This window comes from Neophocaena asiaeorientalis, unplaced genomic scaffold (assembly GCF_003031525.2).
Source record: "Neophocaena asiaeorientalis asiaeorientalis breed wild unplaced genomic scaffold, Neophocaena_asiaeorientalis_V1.1 scaffold400, whole genome shotgun sequence".
Lineage (NCBI taxonomy): Eukaryota > Metazoa > Chordata > Mammalia > Artiodactyla > Phocoenidae > Neophocaena > Neophocaena asiaeorientalis.
In genome coordinates, this window is record NW_020175089.1 from 4,509,581 (window position 1) to 4,528,185 (window position 18,605).

The following is an 18,605-nucleotide window of genomic DNA, read 5'->3' on the forward strand; positions in this document are numbered from 1 at the left end:
ATACCTACAAATAGATGAAACCGTTGTGTTTTGATATAAAGATGTATGCAAAAGGATAGTTGATTATACATAAAGGAAGTGCTAGTATCAAAATTTACGAATGGGTGGCAGAGACTTGGAAGAAATTCCAGAGACAATAGAGGAGCACTCTTAAGAATGCTGCATCATCCACACCCTTGACGACAGAGTATGATATATGGAAAAACAGCAGTATCAGTAACTGAGTGAGAAACTGAATGTGAAGATATATTACAAGTGCTTTAACCAATATATATAGTGTGTACATATTATGCACATGAGTGATATATGATACAAATGTTTTTAAAAGTCTAAAAGTTCTTTTGATAATTACAAAATAGACATTCTAAATGATAAATCATATGATAGTTTGACATTTTATTTTCTTGTGCTACATAATATGGGGCATCTTACAATTGAAGGTACCTTAAATTCAGTGCATATATACACCTAATAAAAGTGGTAGAGGGAGGGGCTTCCCTGGTGGCGCACTGGTTGAGAGTCCGCCTGCCGATGCAGGGGACACGGGTTCGTGCCCCGGTCCGCGAAGACCGCACATGCTGCGGAGCGGCTAGGCCCGTGAGCCATGGCTGCTGGGCCTGCGCGCCCAGAGCCTGTGCTTTGCAAAGGGAGGGGCCACAACGGTGAGAAGCCCGCGTACTGCAAAAAAAAAAAAAAATTAAAAAAAGAAAAGTGCTAGCGGGAGAGAATAGAGTAGAGAAAGGCAATTTTTGAAGCCATAATGGTTGACAATATTCTAGACTTGATGAAATACATGAATCTTCTGATTGAGGAATACAAAATTTTCTGAACAGGAAAAATAAAACTAAATCCACACCAAGATACACGGTAGAAAAACTAAAGAATTCTACAGACCAAGGTAAAATATTAGAAGCAACTAAAGAGAAATGCTGTAAACAAAGCAAAAAAGAAACAAAGGAGGGATATTTATAATAATAAGATTATTAATATATGAAGTGCTCCTTTTAATCAATAAGACAGTGGTCAAGAACTATATGAACGATATCCAACTTGCACCAATCTTTTAATACACAAACTGAAATTTCCACATGAGCACAGATTTAAAAACGAGATTGCTAATATCTATAGAAAGAAAAATTAGGCGAAATGAGCATGCTCGTAGTTTTGGCTGAAATGTAAATTGCAATCTTTTAGAAGTCAATTTAGTAACATCAATCAAAATTTTAATGTGTATGCTCTTCGATCCAGCAATAATTCAAGGAGTTGCCCAAATTACAAGCACTTTTTAAGTTGGTTACATACGTAGGATATTATGCCATCTTTTTAAGAGGTGCTGATATAGAAAACATGTACCTGGCATAAAATTACACATGCTTTATTAAGTACTTTGCAGAAGGGTCTACGGTATAAATTCATTTGTTTTTTTAAAAAAAGTATATTTGTAGAGAAAATAAAAAAGCTTAGAGAGTTGCCTACGGTAAATGATACGAGTTTGGTGTGTATGTGGCGGAGGAGGTTTAAGAGCTGGTGGTCTAGACAACTCTTTAGGCAACAAGGCGGCTCTTTCTCCTAGCAGGCTGGATTTGCGTTTCACTTTCGAGGCCGGAAATTCCCTACCCCTCAAAAGGAAGATGAAGCACCAAGAAGACGCAGTTCAACGACCCCACCCCCACCCCCACTATAGGCCTGACCTTCACACTCGGCCGGACTTTTCTAACGTCCGGTTCCGGAACGTGACAAAAAGGCGGGGATTCCCGCCGGTCGCCTATCAGCCGGCCCTCAGAAGCGCAGCGCTCACGCCCCGTCCCCAGTCCGCACCCTCCAATAGATGTTAGGGGTGGGGCGGACTTCGTGCGGAGCGGGTACACGATTGGCTCTGCAGTCTCTCCGCCCAGGCAGCAGGCGGGGCAGCGTGGTGACGTCTCCGCGAGGGGCGCGGGGTCGTAGCGCGCGCTCGCAGACGCGGCAGTATTAAACTGCTGCAGGCGCGGCGGGCTCGTTGTGGGCTTCCTCCGTCTCAACCGTTCGTTAGTTCCGTCGTTCGCTCTCATCTTCTGAAGCCTAAGCCGGCTATACCTTCCTCCTTCCTTCCGCCAGCAGCCGTGTCGTTGCGACTCCGCCACCATGTTCGAGGCGCGCCTGGTCCAGGGCTCCATCTTGAAGAAGGTGCTTGAGGCGCTTAAGGACCTCATCAACGAGGCCTGCTGGGACATCAGCTCGAGCGGCGTGAACCTGCAGAGCATGGACTCGTCCCATGTCTCTTTGGCGCAGCTCACCCTGCGCTCCGAGGGCTTCGACACGTACCGCTGCGACCGCAACTTGGCCATGGGCGTGAACCTCACCAGGTGAGCCCCTAAGCAGCGGATAGCCGGGCCCCGATCCACCTCCTCTGGCTCTTGGCGGGAGCGCCTCCGGGCCGGGCCCTCATTGGCTGGAGTGGGCCATCTGCGCCTTCTCATTGGCTTGCGGCACTAGTGGGGCGGGACCCAGCGGAACGCGCGGTTCGGAAAGCCCGCGCTAGCTGCAGCGCGAACCGGCTCTTTCCGCGCCAAAGTCACAAAGCGGGTGGTGGCGGGAAAATGACGGACTTCTTTGCGGTGCCAGGAAAAGACTGTTGCAGAGATCTTTGGTCATTAAGGGCAGGCGGCCTCGGATGAGAAACCTTGGTCCTGATTGACTTTAACTGCTTTATAATGTGTCCTAGTTCATTCGCCCTAACGAGCGACAAGAGACAAGAGTATTTCTTTTACTACAGAGTTGCGCTGAGCACCCCAAGATCCCGGTTTGAGGAAAATATATCCCAGGGCAGTGCTTTCAACTTTTGACCACTACCTGTCTAGTACATACACATGTTTAAATCTTAAGGCTTGTGAGAAATATTTACCCCTACTACATGCAGTGTGTTTTAACTGGTTTATTAAATCGTTTTTAAAGATCGTTGTCCCAATAATTAACTTCACCCACCAAAGGGATTTGCAGTTCATAAAATACTGCTGTTTTATTTATATCCAGAAGTGAAATTGCTCTTGGTGGGGGGGCTGTTTAGTTTAAGTATAAATACTACCAGATTGCATTCCAAATGGCTGGACCGGCTTACACATCCTAACTCACCAATTCGGCAGATGGTCTAATGGTTAAAAGTGGTACCTCCTGGTTTTAATTTGTTGATTTTAAACGCTTTGTTCTTCTGTGTTCTAGCATGTCCAAAATACTGAAATGTGCTGGCAATGAAGACATCATTACACTAAGGGCTGAAGATAATGCGGACACCTTGGCACTTGTATTTGAAGCTCCAAGTAAGTCTCACCCTTCTACTGACTTATGCTAGAAGAAATTAAAATGTAGTGTCAGTATTTCCCAAGGCTGAGAGAAATTTAAGATAATGTTTGTGATGGCTGTAAAATATACCTGACATTTGTAAACTTACATGTTCTTCTTCAACATTTGGTTTCTTTTGGTAGATCAAGAAAAGGTTTCAGACTATGAAATGAAGTTAATGGATTTAGATGTTGAACAACTTGGAATTCCAGTGAGTATCCAAGTTTCTGATTGAGCATACTGTACAGTCTTGAAAGTTACATAAGATATATTAATATAATAATTTAAAGCCTATTTCCTAACAGAACTTTTTCTGTATATCTGCTCATGCATGTTCCAAAGTGGGGTGTTTAACACTGACATATTTGTCATTTTATTAAGTTATGGTGTTCTACAGTGGCTCATTGGTTTGAATTTATTTCTGCTGAGTGAATATTTACATTAACCTCTGCATCTTTTTTTTAATTATTATTCCTAGAGTGCTTTTTTTTTTGGTTTTCTGTAGATCTTTATTTTTTTAATTTATTTTTGGCTGTGTTGGGTCTTCATTGCTGCATGTGGGCTTTTCTCTAGCTGGGGAGGGGGGTGCTACTCTTCATTGCGGTGCGCAGGCTTCTCATTGAGGCGGCTTCTCTTGTGGAGCATGGGCTCTAGGTGTGCAGGCATCAGTAGTTGTGGCTCATGGGCTCTAGAGTGCAGGCTCAGTAGTTGTGGCACACGGGCTTAGTTGCTCCACGGCATGTGGGATCTTCCCGGACCAGGGCTTGAACCTGTGTCCCCTGCATTGGCAGGCAGATCTTAACCACTGCGCCACCAGGGAAACCCGAGTGCTTGATATTTATTGAGAGACAATCTTAAAGCCATTTTAGCAGAAATTCATTATGGTTAGGTTTATCAACATCAAAAGTGAGAAGAGGTGTTCTGATGTTTAAAATGCCTAACATCATATTCTCTTGTTTTGGAAAGCAGACCTGTTTGCGCCATCATCACTGAATGCCATACCCTAATGGCCTCTTGATTTAGCCCTACTGTAGGGTGATTAGGTGGAGGCTCTTGTTCCCGGGATAGTGCATTTACTGTTAAAAGTTTAAGCTCTAATTTGTTTTCTTAGTGTGGTTATTCTTACAGCATACTTGTTTTATATCTGCATTTATTTTTTGAGTGGTTAGAGTGTTAAGAAATTACACAATGAGTGATATTTCAAAGTAATCAGAAAATCTTGAATTCTGAGTTCTTGTTTAGATGCTGAATCTTCAGAAAGTGAGGGTGCCAAATCTTTTATTTCTATGACATTTAAATTTCTTTGTTTTGGGGCTTCCCTGGTGGCGCAGTGGTTTAGAGTCCGCCTGCCGATGCAGGGGACGTGGGTTCGTGCCCCGGTCCAGGAGGATCCTGCGTGCCGCGGAGCGGCTGGGCCTGTGAGCCACAGCCACTGAGCCTGCACATCTGGAGCCTGTGCTCCGCAGCGGGAGAGGCCACAGCAGTGAGAGGCCCGCGTACCACAAAAAAAAAAAAAAAATTCTTTGTTTTACAGGAACAAGAGTACAGCTGTGTAGTAAAGATGCCTTCTGGTGAATTTGCACGTATATGCCGAGATCTCAGTCATATTGGAGATGCTGTTGTAATTTCCTGTGCAAAAAGATGGAGTGAAATTTTCTGCAAGTGGAGAACTTGGAAATGGAAATATTAAGTTGTCACAAACGAGTAATGTTGATAAAGAAGAGGAGGCTGTAAGTAGTTTTTAAGTAAACAAAATACCTTGAAGAAGAATATTAGGTTATATCTTAGTCTGCTAAGGCTTCTATAACAAAATGCCATAGACTGAGTGGCTTCTAAACAACGAAAGTTTATTATTCACAGTTTTGGAGACTCGGAAGCTGGCAGGTTTGGTGTCTGACGAGGGCCTGCTTCTTGGTTCACAGACAGCAGCCTTCTTACCTGGTGGAAGGGGCAAGGGAGTTCTCTGGGGTCTCTTTTTTAAGGGCATTAATCCCATTCATGAGGGCTCTGCCTTCCTAACACTAAGCACCTCCCAAAGGCCCCACCTCCGATACCACCATATTGTGAATTTGGTTTTAACGTGAATTGGGGTGGTGGGGGGGCCACAAACTTTCAGTCTTTAGCAAGGTAATTGCTAAAATTAAAGAAAGCTCTAAAGAAAAACAGACAGAATTTGCATTTCCAAGTAACTAATATGTGAGAATTGAAACTTCTGAAATCAGCAAGTGATCTTATAGATGCCATCTAACTTAAATTTGTGAGAAGGGAATGCAAATTTAGTGCAACCTTTATAAACTGTAGAACAATGGGTTTGTGTATCAAACCCACACGTACTCTTAAGGATAGGCTTGGCTTTAGCCTAGCTTTAGCTTTAGCTTTCTGGAGGTACTATGTTTTTACCTAATAATTGAGCAACCCAGTAGGATCTAGTTGGGGGTAAAATCTAGCTGTTGTGTAATCCTTATATTAACTTTTAAATAAAGAGTTTAAAAATACATATATTAGTAACAAATATATATTAGTAACAAAACTCCAGGGGCTGATTCTTTTCTCCTAAATTACATTTCACTCTTCTGCCAATCTTGATTTTTGTTCTTCTCTCAAATGTTACTTAACCCATAGGGAATTCTCTGGCGGTCCAGTGGTTAGGACTCCGCACTTTCACTGACAAGGGCGTGGGTTCGATCCCTCATCAGGGAACTAACATCCCTAAAGCCATGCAGCTAGAAATTTTTAAAAAAAGAAAAAAATCACTCATAAATATTTTAATTTATTCGTAGTGTAAACATTTTATGACATCTAAGAAAATTATATTAAGGAATTTTTCAGTGTTTCTACTTCCTTGGTTATTTCAGTTTGTTTGAATCAAGATTTTAATAAGGTCCGTACATTACAGTTCATTGAGATACACTCCTTAAATTTCTTTTAGTCCATTGGTTCTCTCTTCAATTTCATTTTCCCTCTATTACAATTTTATTTGTCGAAGAAACTAAGTCATTTGTCAATGTATATTAGAAATGAATGGGTTGCAGCTTTCTTGATGTTTTTCAGTATGATGAATCTTTTGTTTTCTCCCTAAGGTTACCATAGACATGAATGAACCAGTTCAGCTAACTTTTGCACTGAGGTACCTGAACTTCTTTACAAAAGCCACTCCACTCTCTCCTACAGTAACACTCAGTATGTCTGCAGATGTACCCCTTGGTAAGATAATAAACTTGTTGAATCTTGTTTTGTAGGTAGTGTATGTGGTACTTCTCAGTAATTAATTATATTCCTGTTTTCTTTCAGTCGTAGAGTATAAAATTGCTGATATGGGACATTTAAAGTACTATTTGGCTCCCAAGATCGAGGATGAAGAAGGATCTTAGACATTCTTAAAATTCAAGGAAATAAAACTAAGCTCTTTGAGAACTCTTTCTGAGATGCTAGCACATACTTAAGTCTGTTTTGTCTTTGTACCTCTGAGTACATATGTAGATATTGTTTTCTGTAAATAACTTTTTTTCTCCATTCTCTACAGTTTGTTCAAAAAGTAAAGTCCAAAGTCAAATCTGGTCTTGTTAACTGAGTAATAACTTTGCCTTACCTAGGGAATACTCCTTATAATTTTTATAAACAAAAGGGTTTTGACTCTAAATGCAGTTTTAAGTATTGTTTTCAATTTAAATAAAAGTCATTTGAATTTCAAACATCACAGGACAGTGCCTTCATTTGGACCACGATGGTTGCAAGTATCCTAGAGAATTCACAATTCAAGCAGCTCATGTAAATGAGCTTATTGTTTCAGTCTAGAGCAGGTTGATATGACATTAGATACAGTGATAAAAAGTATTCCAGATACAGCAGGTGACAAAGTATAGGGGGATTTATTTGCCAAACTTGGTATTCTGACTTCAGCTCAAGAAATGAAAAGGGGAGAGTAGAACAAATATATAGTATTTTGTCATTTTTGCTTGCAGAAACTAACACTTTACAGAAGCTTAATGTACCCAAAGTTCTGTCAGCTTTATAAGACTAGCATTGTTACAGGGCAGTGTTTCATTAGCCTAGGGAGCCTTGTACAGGAGTCTTGGAAGTTTTAGTAGATCTGATAGGTCCCAAGGAGTATGTTTGTGCAAAAATAATTTCTCTAGCATAAGTAGCCTTTTGTGGGGACTTATTCCCTTAAAGGATGAAGGTGGCTTAGTTCCATGGATGTTGGATTCAACCAAGAAAGTGAAAAAGGCCCAGCAGTAATTGTGCTACACGGTCACAAGTTGGCGTGCTGCATATTGAGAATTCCTTTATTGTAGTCCTCTTTTTCCGGTGTATTTTGTGTTTGGTGGATTAAATGACAGATTTCTTTCGTACTTGCAGTGACGGTAGAACTCACTGTATCCAGTAGGTAACTATTCATTACCTTTCTGTGCCTGGGGTTGGGGAAAGATATTGGCTGCAAAGGGGCCTGATGGAAATTTCTGGAGTGATGAAAATATTTTATCTACGTTGTGATGATGGCTCCAAGACTATATGTATCTGTCAAAACTAATCCATTTGTACTTTATCATATGTAAATTATACTTAATAAAGCTCGACATTTTAAAAAGTTTCACGTGTTGCAAAATGTCCCTTGTGGCCAGACCTCTTGCCGGGGTAAGGCCTGAAGACGAGGAGCGGGGAAACTGAAGCGCAAGAATGTGGGGCTACTCGAGAGTTGCGGGTAGGGTATAGGGTGGCAGAGACTGCGGCGCGGCCCGGGAAGGCAGCCTTCCCTGGGCATAGGGAGACCTGACAGCCCCGGCCTTCAGGGAGCTTCGCCGGCTCGGCTTCCGCCTCTCGAGGCGCCACTGAGCTCCCTACACTACCCTAGGGGCCGGAAAGAAACACGTAGCCGGCTAGCCCTGGACCTGTGACCCACGCGGCCCGGTTAGCTAGGCACTCGCCCGCCGCGGCGGAGGTGGTCGGCAGCCAGCCCAGCCCACGGCGCCTCCCGAAACCCCACGGGTCCCTAGCACACCGGGCACACGCCCGAAACCGGACGGAGAGTGGAACGAGGAGGCGTCGCTCTCGGTGACGCCACGTCCGGCGCGCTGCCTTGCGACACGCCATTTCCGGCTCCCAGCTGGTCTGGGGCGGGGACGCCGTGGTCTGGGGGCGTACTGTGAGGTCTCCGGCTCACCTGCTGCGAACCGTGAGCTAGCTTTCTGCGCGCGGGCTGCCGGGCCCGGGCTCCGGTAAGGCGTTCGTGCGGCGGGGCGGGAGCGGAAGAGCTCGACTCAGGTTCGCGGCGCGGCCCAGACTGCGCTCCCTGCCGAAATCAAGCCCCGAGTCCTCGGTGTGGAGCGTTCGTCCTCCCGGGGCACGGCTGGCCCTTTTCCAGAAACTGGATTTTGTTTTCCTTCTAAAATCATGTTGGTCCTTATTTCTCTTGTTGGCTCGCTCTGGAGGCGGGCAGGGAAGTAGTGTGTAGAGGCTCGTAGTGCAAGGCACTGTGCTAAGTGCTTTGCTGATGCTTTAAAAATTATTGCAACATTCAAGTGCTGAGGATATTTTGGGGTTGCGGTGAGGCTGGTAAAAAAAGCCTGTTGGGAACTTGGGCTGGTACCCGGAAAACATTGATTTACGTTTTTCCTTTCCCCTCTTTCAGAATTATTACTCTTTGCTACCAATAAGCATTCGTCTCCCCTCTCCTTCACGCCGTGCGCTTTTTTATGTTTTGATGCGGTGTATGAAGTTAATGTCAGAGTATGTAAACTATTTTTTTAAGACTAATACAAATCAGAGGTGATTAAATGCTCTCAAACCACCCACTTATTGGTAGTTTGGACTTTAAGTTTTATAGAATTAAATTTAGATTATCGTGTAGTCGGGATCGCAACACCTGAAAACATAGTATTTGACGGAATTTGATCTAACCCTTTTAGAAAAGCATGTAAGTAAGCATACTCTTATTTTTTTAATACTTGATTTCTGCTCCAGTATATAATTACTAAAAAGGGACATGAACATTTAGCACCAATTCCTTTATAATGCTAGTTAGTTTAGGTTGACAGTGGGCCACTTAAAACAGCTCATTAATATTCAGTATTAAGTATATATAAAGCACTTAAAACAGTACCCGTCACTTAATACTAGGTAATGGTTAACTGCCATTATAATGATGATGATTATTTGCAAAATGTCATACCAGAGGAAGGCCAGTCTTTATGTTTTTTTTTTATGTTGCCCTTATTGAAATACTTAATTTTCTTTTTTTAAAGATATGTTTCACTTTTAGAAATCAAATATCTTCATGATTAAAATAGATTTACTTGTTTCATTCGCATAACTTTATGATTTTCTGGAGGAAAAGTACACAAATTACAAATGTTTTTTCAATTTAAATGTCATTGTTTTTAAATCTTATCTACTGTGTTTAAACTGGTGGCATAATAACTGTGATCTCCTTACTATAGTCAGCTTTGACTATTTTGAACAAAAACCAGGTATTTATTCAGGGTTTTTTGTTTGTTTCTAATGTAGCTGTAGAAGTAACCTGGAAAGTGCAATCGCTGCTTTCAGTGCTTGGGGTGGAGCAGAGAGGCAGGCAAATCAGAGGACACTGGTACAACACTGGTAGCCAGTAGCTTATCCAAATTTACAACAAGAAGTTTTACAGATCTTTTGTATTAAAAGGATGATATCTATCAGAGGGAAATAGGCAAAATGCTGATGTGAATGTATTCCATTTCCCACCGTCTCTCCTCTCTCCCTGACAAATAAGAGAATCACTTGAGTATATGCTCCTGTTGCTTTTTCTGGAAGCAGGGACGGGGGACAGGCAATACTATACTATAGCAGAATGGTTGAAATATCAAATGGACTTGGATTTAAGTCACCACCCTTTAACCTACTCGCCGTGTGACTTTGGAAAAATTAGGAAGCAGAGAAACATTGGTGGCAACATAAACATGAGGTCTGGTTCTTGGCAAATGTCTTGATTCTTATTTTACCAGGACAAACCAGAGTAGATGCATAATGAGAATGCTTTCACTTGTCAAAGGAATATCAGGTTCTAAGAGCAATGGAGCCTAAATTGCCAGTTGCTAGTATGACATTGCAGCCCAGAACTCCAATACGTATAACAAACACATTGTTGTAGCCTGCAGACAATAATGCTTTTCTTTGTTTTCAGACTGTAGCTGTGTCAGCGTGTTATGATGCCGTCTCGTACCAACCTGGCTACTGGAATCCCCAGTAGTAAAGTGAAATACTCAAGGCTCTCCAGTACAGACGATGGCTACATTGACCTTCAGGTAAATGCAGAAGGGACCTGATGAGATTGGCTGGCTCTGTTTCTGCTGAGTTAGCAGGGAAACCTTCCAGGTAGAGGTTTTGCTCACTGTCCCTAGATATTAGAGGGAGCAGCAGGAAAGAAACTCTGCTCTGAGATTTTCAGCCATAGCCTGCAGAAGGAAGGACCTTGGCAGAGCAGTTTCGAACCAATATAAATATTGTCTAAGAAATTTTAGTTGTAATGCCAGAGTTCAGTAGTTGCAAATTCTATTTAGTTAATCTGGAAATAATCAGATTGTCTTTTGTTAAGTAGAATTTTTTAAAGACTGTGTCATCAGTTTGTTTACACTTCAGTCAAGACCAGTTCATCTTTTAAGGGAGAAACTAACTGCTAAAGCCAACAGATTGTGGGAATCTTCCTTCTTTCCTGATGTCATGAGATCCAATTTCTTAAAGGTATTCTTTGTGACAAACAATAAGTAAAACAGAGAATATTTATTAAGTTTGTGTCCTACCCAGATCATCGTTTATAAAATAGTTAATGGTGTAGCATCTCCTTTTACCCACTTCCCTTTAGAATAGAATATTTTAGGTGGAACCAGGACCGAAGAGGAAGTGGCAGGAACCCATCCTTTTAAATATAAACAAATCAATTATTCTCTGTACTTTTTGGACCCACACTTGAAGGAGAGAGTTTTGGGGGTTTTTTCGTTTTGTTTTTAAGTGCGTCTGGAAAGCTTCCAGTCAGTTAGGTCAGACACAACCATGAGCCAAACCTTAGGAATTTGTTTCTGAATCTTAACCTTGAATTGAACTTGTTAATAAGGCAGGTTATTTGCCTTGTGGGGCAGGCAACTAATGCTTTAGGAAAAGTTTTTGTTGTTTTTTTTTAAATTTTTTGCAGTACGCGGGCCTCTCACTGTTGTGGCCTCTCCTCTTGCGGAGCACAGGCTCTGGACACGCAGGCTCAGCGGCCATGGCTCACGGGCCCAGCCGCTCTGCGGCATGTGGGATCTTACCGGACAGGGGCATGAACCCGTGTCCCCTGCATTGGCAGGCGGACTCTCAACCACTGCACCACCAGGGAAGCCCGAAAAAGTTTTTTTTTAAAACCTTTGACTATATGCCAGCTTAACTTTGAATGCCAGAAATCACTTACTTTCTTTCTTATTTTCCAGAGCATGATGTACACTCTTAATCCCTGTAGATTAGTACAGCCTTCCATGTGCCAAGACATGTTTATTAAAAACATGTCTAATCAATGAATGACCATAAAGTATCTTTTGTTTTTGTAAGAAAATAATTTTTTTACGGTACAGTGAATGGTCTGTGGAATGAGACTAAAACGAGAAAGAATAACATTCTGGGACTCCCTCCCTCAAGTTATTGTTAGAGCAATAACTAGACCTTCGTCTCCTGCCAGTCCTTTTTCCTTTCTCTCCCAGAGCTGCATTGGGTAGTAGGACTTACGTCAAGACACACCAAGATTGTTTCCTCTTATCCTCTCTGCTTTAAAGTGTCTGAGCCCTGGTGTATTCATAATGCTCTTCCTTGTCTTTTTTTGTTTCTCTTTCAGTTTAAGAAAAGCCCTCCTAAGATTCCATATAAGGCCATTGCGCTTGCTACGGTGCTGTTTTTGATTGGCGCCTTCCTCATTATCATAGGCTCCCTCCTGCTGGCAGGCTATATCAGCAAAGGGGTAAGCTGAGGGGCTTGTGGGATTGCCATGAGATGTTTAAAATGTGAGCCAGGACTCACATTTTTATATTCAGTATATTCCAGCAGAAAGGAGAAAAGAGTTTCTTTTTTTAGATTTTGTTCTCAGATAACAAGACATATTTCTTCCTTTGAGCTTCAACAAACTTCTCCCACAGTTCCTATGAGGTGAGTGTAGCAGGTAGGCAAATTTTCCCTCTGAGATGTTGGGCAGTTTTCCCACCATCTTAGTTTGGAACAGCAAAACTGAGCCTAGCGTTGAGGATTTCTGACTGATAAAGGCTATAACTGGAGTAGAATGCTGTTATTATAACTTTGCAGTTATACTGCTGTACTTAGTGTTTGGGGAGAAGCAGCGAGGCTTATATAGGTCTGGGGCCACTGACCAAGCCAGGACTTTTGGCTCATGGATCAGATCTTTCTTAAATTAGATTTGGTTGGAGTTCCTATTGAGCTTCAGTGTGATACCTTAGTAACCTAAAGTACTTTTTGGTTGTTCTTTCGTTTGGATTGTATACAGATGCTTATACACAGCGTCTAAATTGTTCTAAAGTAATACTGACAATAGTTCACATCTGTTCTTCAACACACACCAGGCCAGGGGATGATGGTCACATTGGTCTACAGAAGGAACAAAGCCAAGAGCTAAAACTGTGGGCATTATCCTTGGAACTGGGAATATTAAACACTGTCACAATAAAATGGCTACGTTTGGCTTTTGAGACCTGTCTCCAAGTTGCCTCAGGTCCTAAACTATTATGTGGCCACCAGAGGCATACTTGGTGCCATCTAAATTTGAACATCTAACTTCAGGACTGTGCCTTCAGTTAACTTTCATTGCAGCATGCATTGTTAATCCCAGGGGTATAGTCAAGATTCTATTAATGATGTGAAAATTTAGAGTGGAGGTGAGATCCACAGGCAACAAATATCACTTCACCTTGTGTGGTTTGTAAAAGACTACTTTATAAATAAGGATAAAGGTGTTAATTAAGAAAATCACCTATAGATTGTTTTGGTTTTTAGTTTGGGGTTTTTTTCACTATTATTGCAGACATTTCAAGCAAAACAGAAGTAGATGGAATAATATGAACCCCCACCACAACTAGGCATCAACATTTATGAATGTTTTGTTTCATCTATCCCCAACTTTTTTTCCTGTATACTAAAGCAAATACCAGATTTACATTTGCTGGTAAATCTGTAAGTGTGCATCTCTAACAGTTTTTACATTAATCTAGGAGTGTTGTCTTGATACCATTTACCTGTTTTTCTATTCCTCATATTTCTTGCATACTGTTAGATTTAGGGACTTGCTTAGATTTAGTTGTACTTTAGCTTTGTTTTAGAAAGAATATTTCATAGGGGTGCTGTGTATTTGCTATTGCACATGGGTTCTCAAACTTCAGCATCTATCAGAATCACTTGGCAGACTTGTTAACACACAGGTTCCTTGACCCTGCTCCCAGAGATTCCAGTTTTGTAGGTCTAGGGTGAGGCGTGAGAATTTGCATTTCTAATAAGTTCCCCGGCAATGCTGGTGTTCCATGGACCACATTTTGAGAACCATTGCTATAGCATTACATTAGGAGGCACAAAATGGTTGTCCTAATTTTTAGTTGATATTAAGATTGATTACTGGGTTCAAGTGTCTTCAGCCTAATTCATTTATTATAAAATGAATTACCCTTTTCACTAAGGAATCCAGCTCTATCATTTTCCACGTTTATCAGCGAAAATTCTTCTGGAACTTTCTCAAAACCATTATTTGGTTACCCTGAAATACAATGTGTATAGTGAAGGTAGGAAAAATGTTTGATTATTTCTCTTTAATTATCAAATTTTTATAAAAATACACCTAGCAACCTCAAAAGGTAACCAAAGAATTGTTAGTATCACTGTAAGCTTATCATCGTTTTACATATTTGTGCTTCAGTCAACTGTAGTCTATATTCTTTTTAACATATAAATTGTCCCATATTTGGTCAATAGGAGCCTCTGCAGGTTACTCCTGTCTTTTTTTCTTTTTTTAAAAAAAATCTTTCTTTCTTTATTTGGTTGTGCTGGGTCTTAGTTGTGGCAGGTGGGCTCCTTAGTTGTGGCAGTTCGTTGCATCATGCATGTGGGATCTAGTTCCCTGACCAGGGATCAAACCCAGGTCCCCTGCATTAGGATCGTGGAGTGTTAACCACTCTGCCACCAGGGAAGCCCCCTACTCCTGTCTTTTAAAGCTGACCTAGGTTAGCCTTTGATAGCTTTCTTGTTTTCTGGCTCAGCAAGTTATCCCAGGCCCATCTGTACATTCCCTGCCCCCTCAACTCGTAAACAGCAATTTCTCTAAGGAGCTCTGGTTTCTTTATGGGAAGTAGATATCTATGGTTGAACATGGATAATTTCTTTATAATTTTTAGTACTTTGTAGTTTTTCTGCAATTGATAAGGAGGCAAAGAGATGTAAATCTTTTGCCTTGGTAGTGTATTACCAAAATAAAGTGCTCTGAAAAGTATATGATAACTGATCCATGGATTGGACCCATGGCTTTATTTTATTTTAAAATTTATAACTTGCATGGTACTGATGTGTTTGCCTCCTTCTGCCACCAGGGGGCAGACCGGGCCGTTCCCGTCCTGATCATTGGCATCCTGGTGTTCCTGCCAGGATTTTACCACCTGCGCATCGCCTACTACGCATCCAAAGGCTACCGGGGATACTCCTACGATGACATTCCAGACTTTGATGACTAGCACACACCTCAGCCCTGAAGAAAAGAGTGATAGATGGGACTGAGCCCAGCTTTAAGACACTGAGCAGATACTATGGCTAAGGGCTAAGGAGTTCTCCAATTTGCAGATGTTTAACAAAACAGTGGCCAGATTTTATGGGTCCATCCTAAAGATGTTAACTGAGCTTACAGCTATCCATGTCATCAGGACAGTCTCTATTTTTCATCTCCCGGCCCTGGCAAAAGCTCCTGACAAGTTTTTCCACATGAATATGTATCATGAAAAGTAGCAATGTTAATTGTATGGGAAAGTGGGAGGTTATTCTGTACTGGAATGTGTTGCTGCCACCACCCTTTTTAGAGTTGAGCATTCTTTTAAATAGTCCTCATTGTTAATATGTTCTTGTGGCAAATGGAAGAACGCAGTATGTCAGATTTCTTATTACTAAGTAATTTATTTTGAAAATATGTAAGTATCTTATCCCTATACTCTAACTTTGTGTTCTAGTGGAAAACCGTGGTAAAATCAAATATCAGTGTGGTGCACCTCTAATATTTTTTACTTGCTTTCTTATTAACAGCAACTAGGAATTTTTTAAACCTCAGCAAATTTTCAAACTGTAAACACCTTCTCTGTTCACCAGTCCTTGGCCAGCTCTGATCTGGTTCACTGACAGGTTGGCCAGCATATAATTTGGATCATTCTGTCCTTTGTAAATCTAGATGTTCTGTATATCATACCTTTAAGGACGAGACTTTTGGCTGTTTCCTAAGGAAAAAATGTAGATAAGTGGTTATTATTTATAGTTTTTAACCCTGTTGTTAGCACCTCGTATTATGATGTCATTCTGCTGAAGATTGTAAGAACTGGCCTGGATCTGTAGAGGACAAGACTGCCTTAGTTTGATTCTGTTTCCTAACTTGCAAAAAGTGGCTTGTATTCAAAAGAAATTAAAATGTCAAAATCTAAATCCTAGACTTAAAAGATAACTTTAAACCTATTTTAGAAAACATTTTAGTGATTATATGATATCTTTGATCCCAATACCTAGGACTACCTTCATTTTTAGATAACTGGCATTGTGCATTAGACTGTTTTCCAGTCATTCTTTTACTCTGAAGTTATGGACTTGGATGATTAGAAGCCTGCAAGTGCCATTAGCTGAGATTTGGAGGGTCGTGGGTAGAGCATTGTTATTGGGGAAGATGACTTCAACTTTGGATGTATTAAATTTAGATGTCTACTTAACATCCAAGTGGAGATGTTGAGTAGGCGATTGCAATGTGCAGTTTGGAGTTCAGGAAGGGAGTCTATGCTATAGTTAGAAATTTGGGAGTCAGTGTTGGGGCAATATCTAAGGGCTGTGGGGCTGGATGAGATTAACGCACGGAGTGAGTACAAATGGGAAAAAAAGCTAGGCTAGGACTCAGGAAGTGAGAGACAAAGAGAGGGTGATCGGAAGCAGCCTTCAAGGATAGGTACATTTGGTAATGGGAGGGTTGGCTGGGGAGTCCAGTAGTCTAATTAAAGTTCTTGGGCCTTGACAGTGTAGATGTGAGGAAATATATAAAACTTTATCCTGGACAGTGTTTGCAAAGCAAAGCTAAGACCAGAAGGTTTTGGCCAAACTAAATTATTTGGTCCTTTTCTTTTTTTTTTTTTTTTTTTTTTTGCGGTACGCGGGTCCCTCACTGTTGTGGCCTCTCACGTTACGGAGCCCAGGCTCCGGACGCGCAGCCTCTGCAGCCAAGGCTCACAGGCCCAGCCGCTCCGCGGCACATAGGATCCTCCCGGACCGGGGCACGAACCCGTGTCCCCTGCATCAGCAGGTGGACTCTCAATCACTGCACCACCAGGGAAGCTCTCCTCTATTTCATTTTAATACTTGGAAAAACCCTGAGTTGGGTAAGATTCTTAGGTAATAAGTTGATATTTGGGACTCACATTTAAGCAAAGCCTGAATTTCCCTTACCGAGTATGAAAGCCAGATGCCTTTAGGGGCTGGACAAGTAAAGGAATGGAGGGCAGAGGGATGGGTAGGATCAACGGGAACCAAGGTCAATTGTCAAATGTATATTTTATCTAAAAGCAGCCTTCCTGCTCCTTCTAAAGCGTTGGCCAAACCATGTGCCCTAGCTTTATAAAGATTTTCTATTTATTTATTTATTTATTGGCTGCACTGGGTCTTCGTTGCTGTGCGCGGGCTTTCTTTAGTTATGTCGAGCAGGGGCTACTCTTCATTGCGGTGCATGGACTTCTCATTGTGGCAGCTTCTCTTCATTGCAGAGCATGGGCTCTAGGCACACGGGCTTCAGTAGTTGTGGCACGGGGGCTCAGCAGTTGTGGCTCGCGGGCTCTAGAGCACAGACTCAGTAGTTGTGGCGTATGGGTTCAGTTGCTCTGCAGCATGTGGGATCTTCCTGGACCAAGGCTCAAACCCGTGTCCCCTGCATTGATTCTTAATCACTGTGCCACAGGGAAGTCCAATATAAGGATTTTCTTATTTGCAACAATAATTATGTCTCTCATTAGTCATTTCCAAAGCTAAGTCCTCCCCAGTTGCATCAGCTATTCTACATATGATGGCAGTTTCAGACCCATTTCTTCTGGATAAGCTTCACCTGGTCAGTGTGCCAGAAGCATATTGATTGCTTCCTTTCTGCCCAGAATTTTAGGTGCTGAGGGTACAATAGGAAAGGATAAGACTTGGTCGGTGAGGAGCAGAGGTTGCAAACTAGTGGCCACAGATGTTGGCCAGAATTGTTTTAAAAATGGTAAAGTTCACCTGATCTTGATTTGGGGCTTTTTCTGGAAAATCAATAGATTTTTCTTGCTGAGAGGCAACCAACTGGAGCAAAGTAGTAGTGAAGCAGCTTTGAGCAGAGTTCTCTAGTTCACTGCAGGCCCCACCACTGCTTGGTTACTTTTGTACCAGACCTTCTAGTTTTCTTCATTAAGGGCAAAGAGTGGGTCTTACATTCCCACAAAGTCTAGCACAGTGCTTGTGGGGATTTAGGTTTATTGAATGAAGGATCAAAGTCAAGAGTGTGTTTCTGTCCCAGGACACAGTGTTCCTTTGAGGTACTGACAGATGGGCTGGTACCATTTGATTCAGACTTTCCTAAATGACCCTCTGTCAGCTGCCTGGGAGGGCAGCTACTCTGTAGACAGATTTGGTGCTCCCTGGTGAGACAACTCTCTTCGTGGCACCCTCTGCTCAGGCCATTGAACCCAATTCACAACCCCCTGCAAGTCCCCTCCTCCAGGGTCATGCAGTGTCCCTGCTGGCTGGCACAGAGGAACATCCGTTACTGGTGCAGTGAGGGAAGCTGGTAAAGGGACAAGAACAGCCTTGATTTTCTGCTGAGCTTCAAAGGGCAATAAACCAAATCAACTCACCTTATTTGCCTTGCTCTGTCATCTAATTTCCCATCCCGAGGCTCCTGGCCTCACATGTATGGTCAGTTATGGCTTAGTGCCAGGGTAGGAAGGGCATAGACTGAGTCTTATTTGTCACAAGGTATTGCACAAATTACTTCTGGAGCCTCAGTTACCTTGTAATGTGGGGATAAACCAGTTCCTACCCGTAGG

The 18,605-nt window shown here is 42.1% G+C and overlaps 2 protein-coding genes across 2 annotated transcripts; both read left to right on the plus strand.

Moving 5' to 3' along the window:
• Positions 1 to 1,913: 1,913 nt before the first annotated feature.
• On the plus strand, positions 1,914 to 7,912 carry PCNA (proliferating cell nuclear antigen). Its single transcript, XM_024764273.1, is given in 7 exon segments — positions 1,914 to 2,345; positions 3,199 to 3,296; positions 3,462 to 3,529; positions 4,853 to 4,954; positions 4,956 to 5,048; positions 6,399 to 6,522; positions 6,610 to 7,912. Coding segments are annotated over 7 exon segments (786 nt in total). The 5' UTR covers positions 1,914 to 2,124; the 3' UTR covers positions 6,690 to 7,912.
• A 491-nt stretch (positions 7,913 to 8,403) lies between these two features.
• On the plus strand, positions 8,404 to 15,984 carry TMEM230 (transmembrane protein 230). The gene is made up of 4 exons (XM_024764268.1): positions 8,404 to 8,534; positions 10,475 to 10,595; positions 12,152 to 12,274; positions 14,895 to 15,984. The coding sequence occupies exons 2-4, from the start codon at positions 10,497 to 10,499 to the stop codon at positions 15,033 to 15,035; spliced, it is 363 nt and encodes a 120-aa protein (XP_024620036.1). The 5' UTR covers positions 8,404 to 8,534; positions 10,475 to 10,496; the 3' UTR covers positions 15,036 to 15,984.
• The last annotated feature ends 2,621 nt before the right edge of the window (positions 15,985 to 18,605 follow it).

Bases quoted from the DNA above. Each gene is read 5' to 3' on its own strand.
- TMEM230 (XM_024764268.1), top strand. From the start codon at position 10,497: ATGATGCCGTCTCGTACCAACCTGGCTACTGGAATCCCCAGTAGTAAA. The intron at 10,596-12,151 runs GTAAATGCAGAA...TTTCTCTTTCAG, and splicing joins ATGGCTACATTGACCTTCAG to TTTAAGAAAAGCCCTCCTAA. The intron at 12,275-14,894 runs GTAAGCTGAGGG...TTCTGCCACCAG, and splicing joins CAGGCTATATCAGCAAAGGG to GGGGCAGACCGGGCCGTTCC.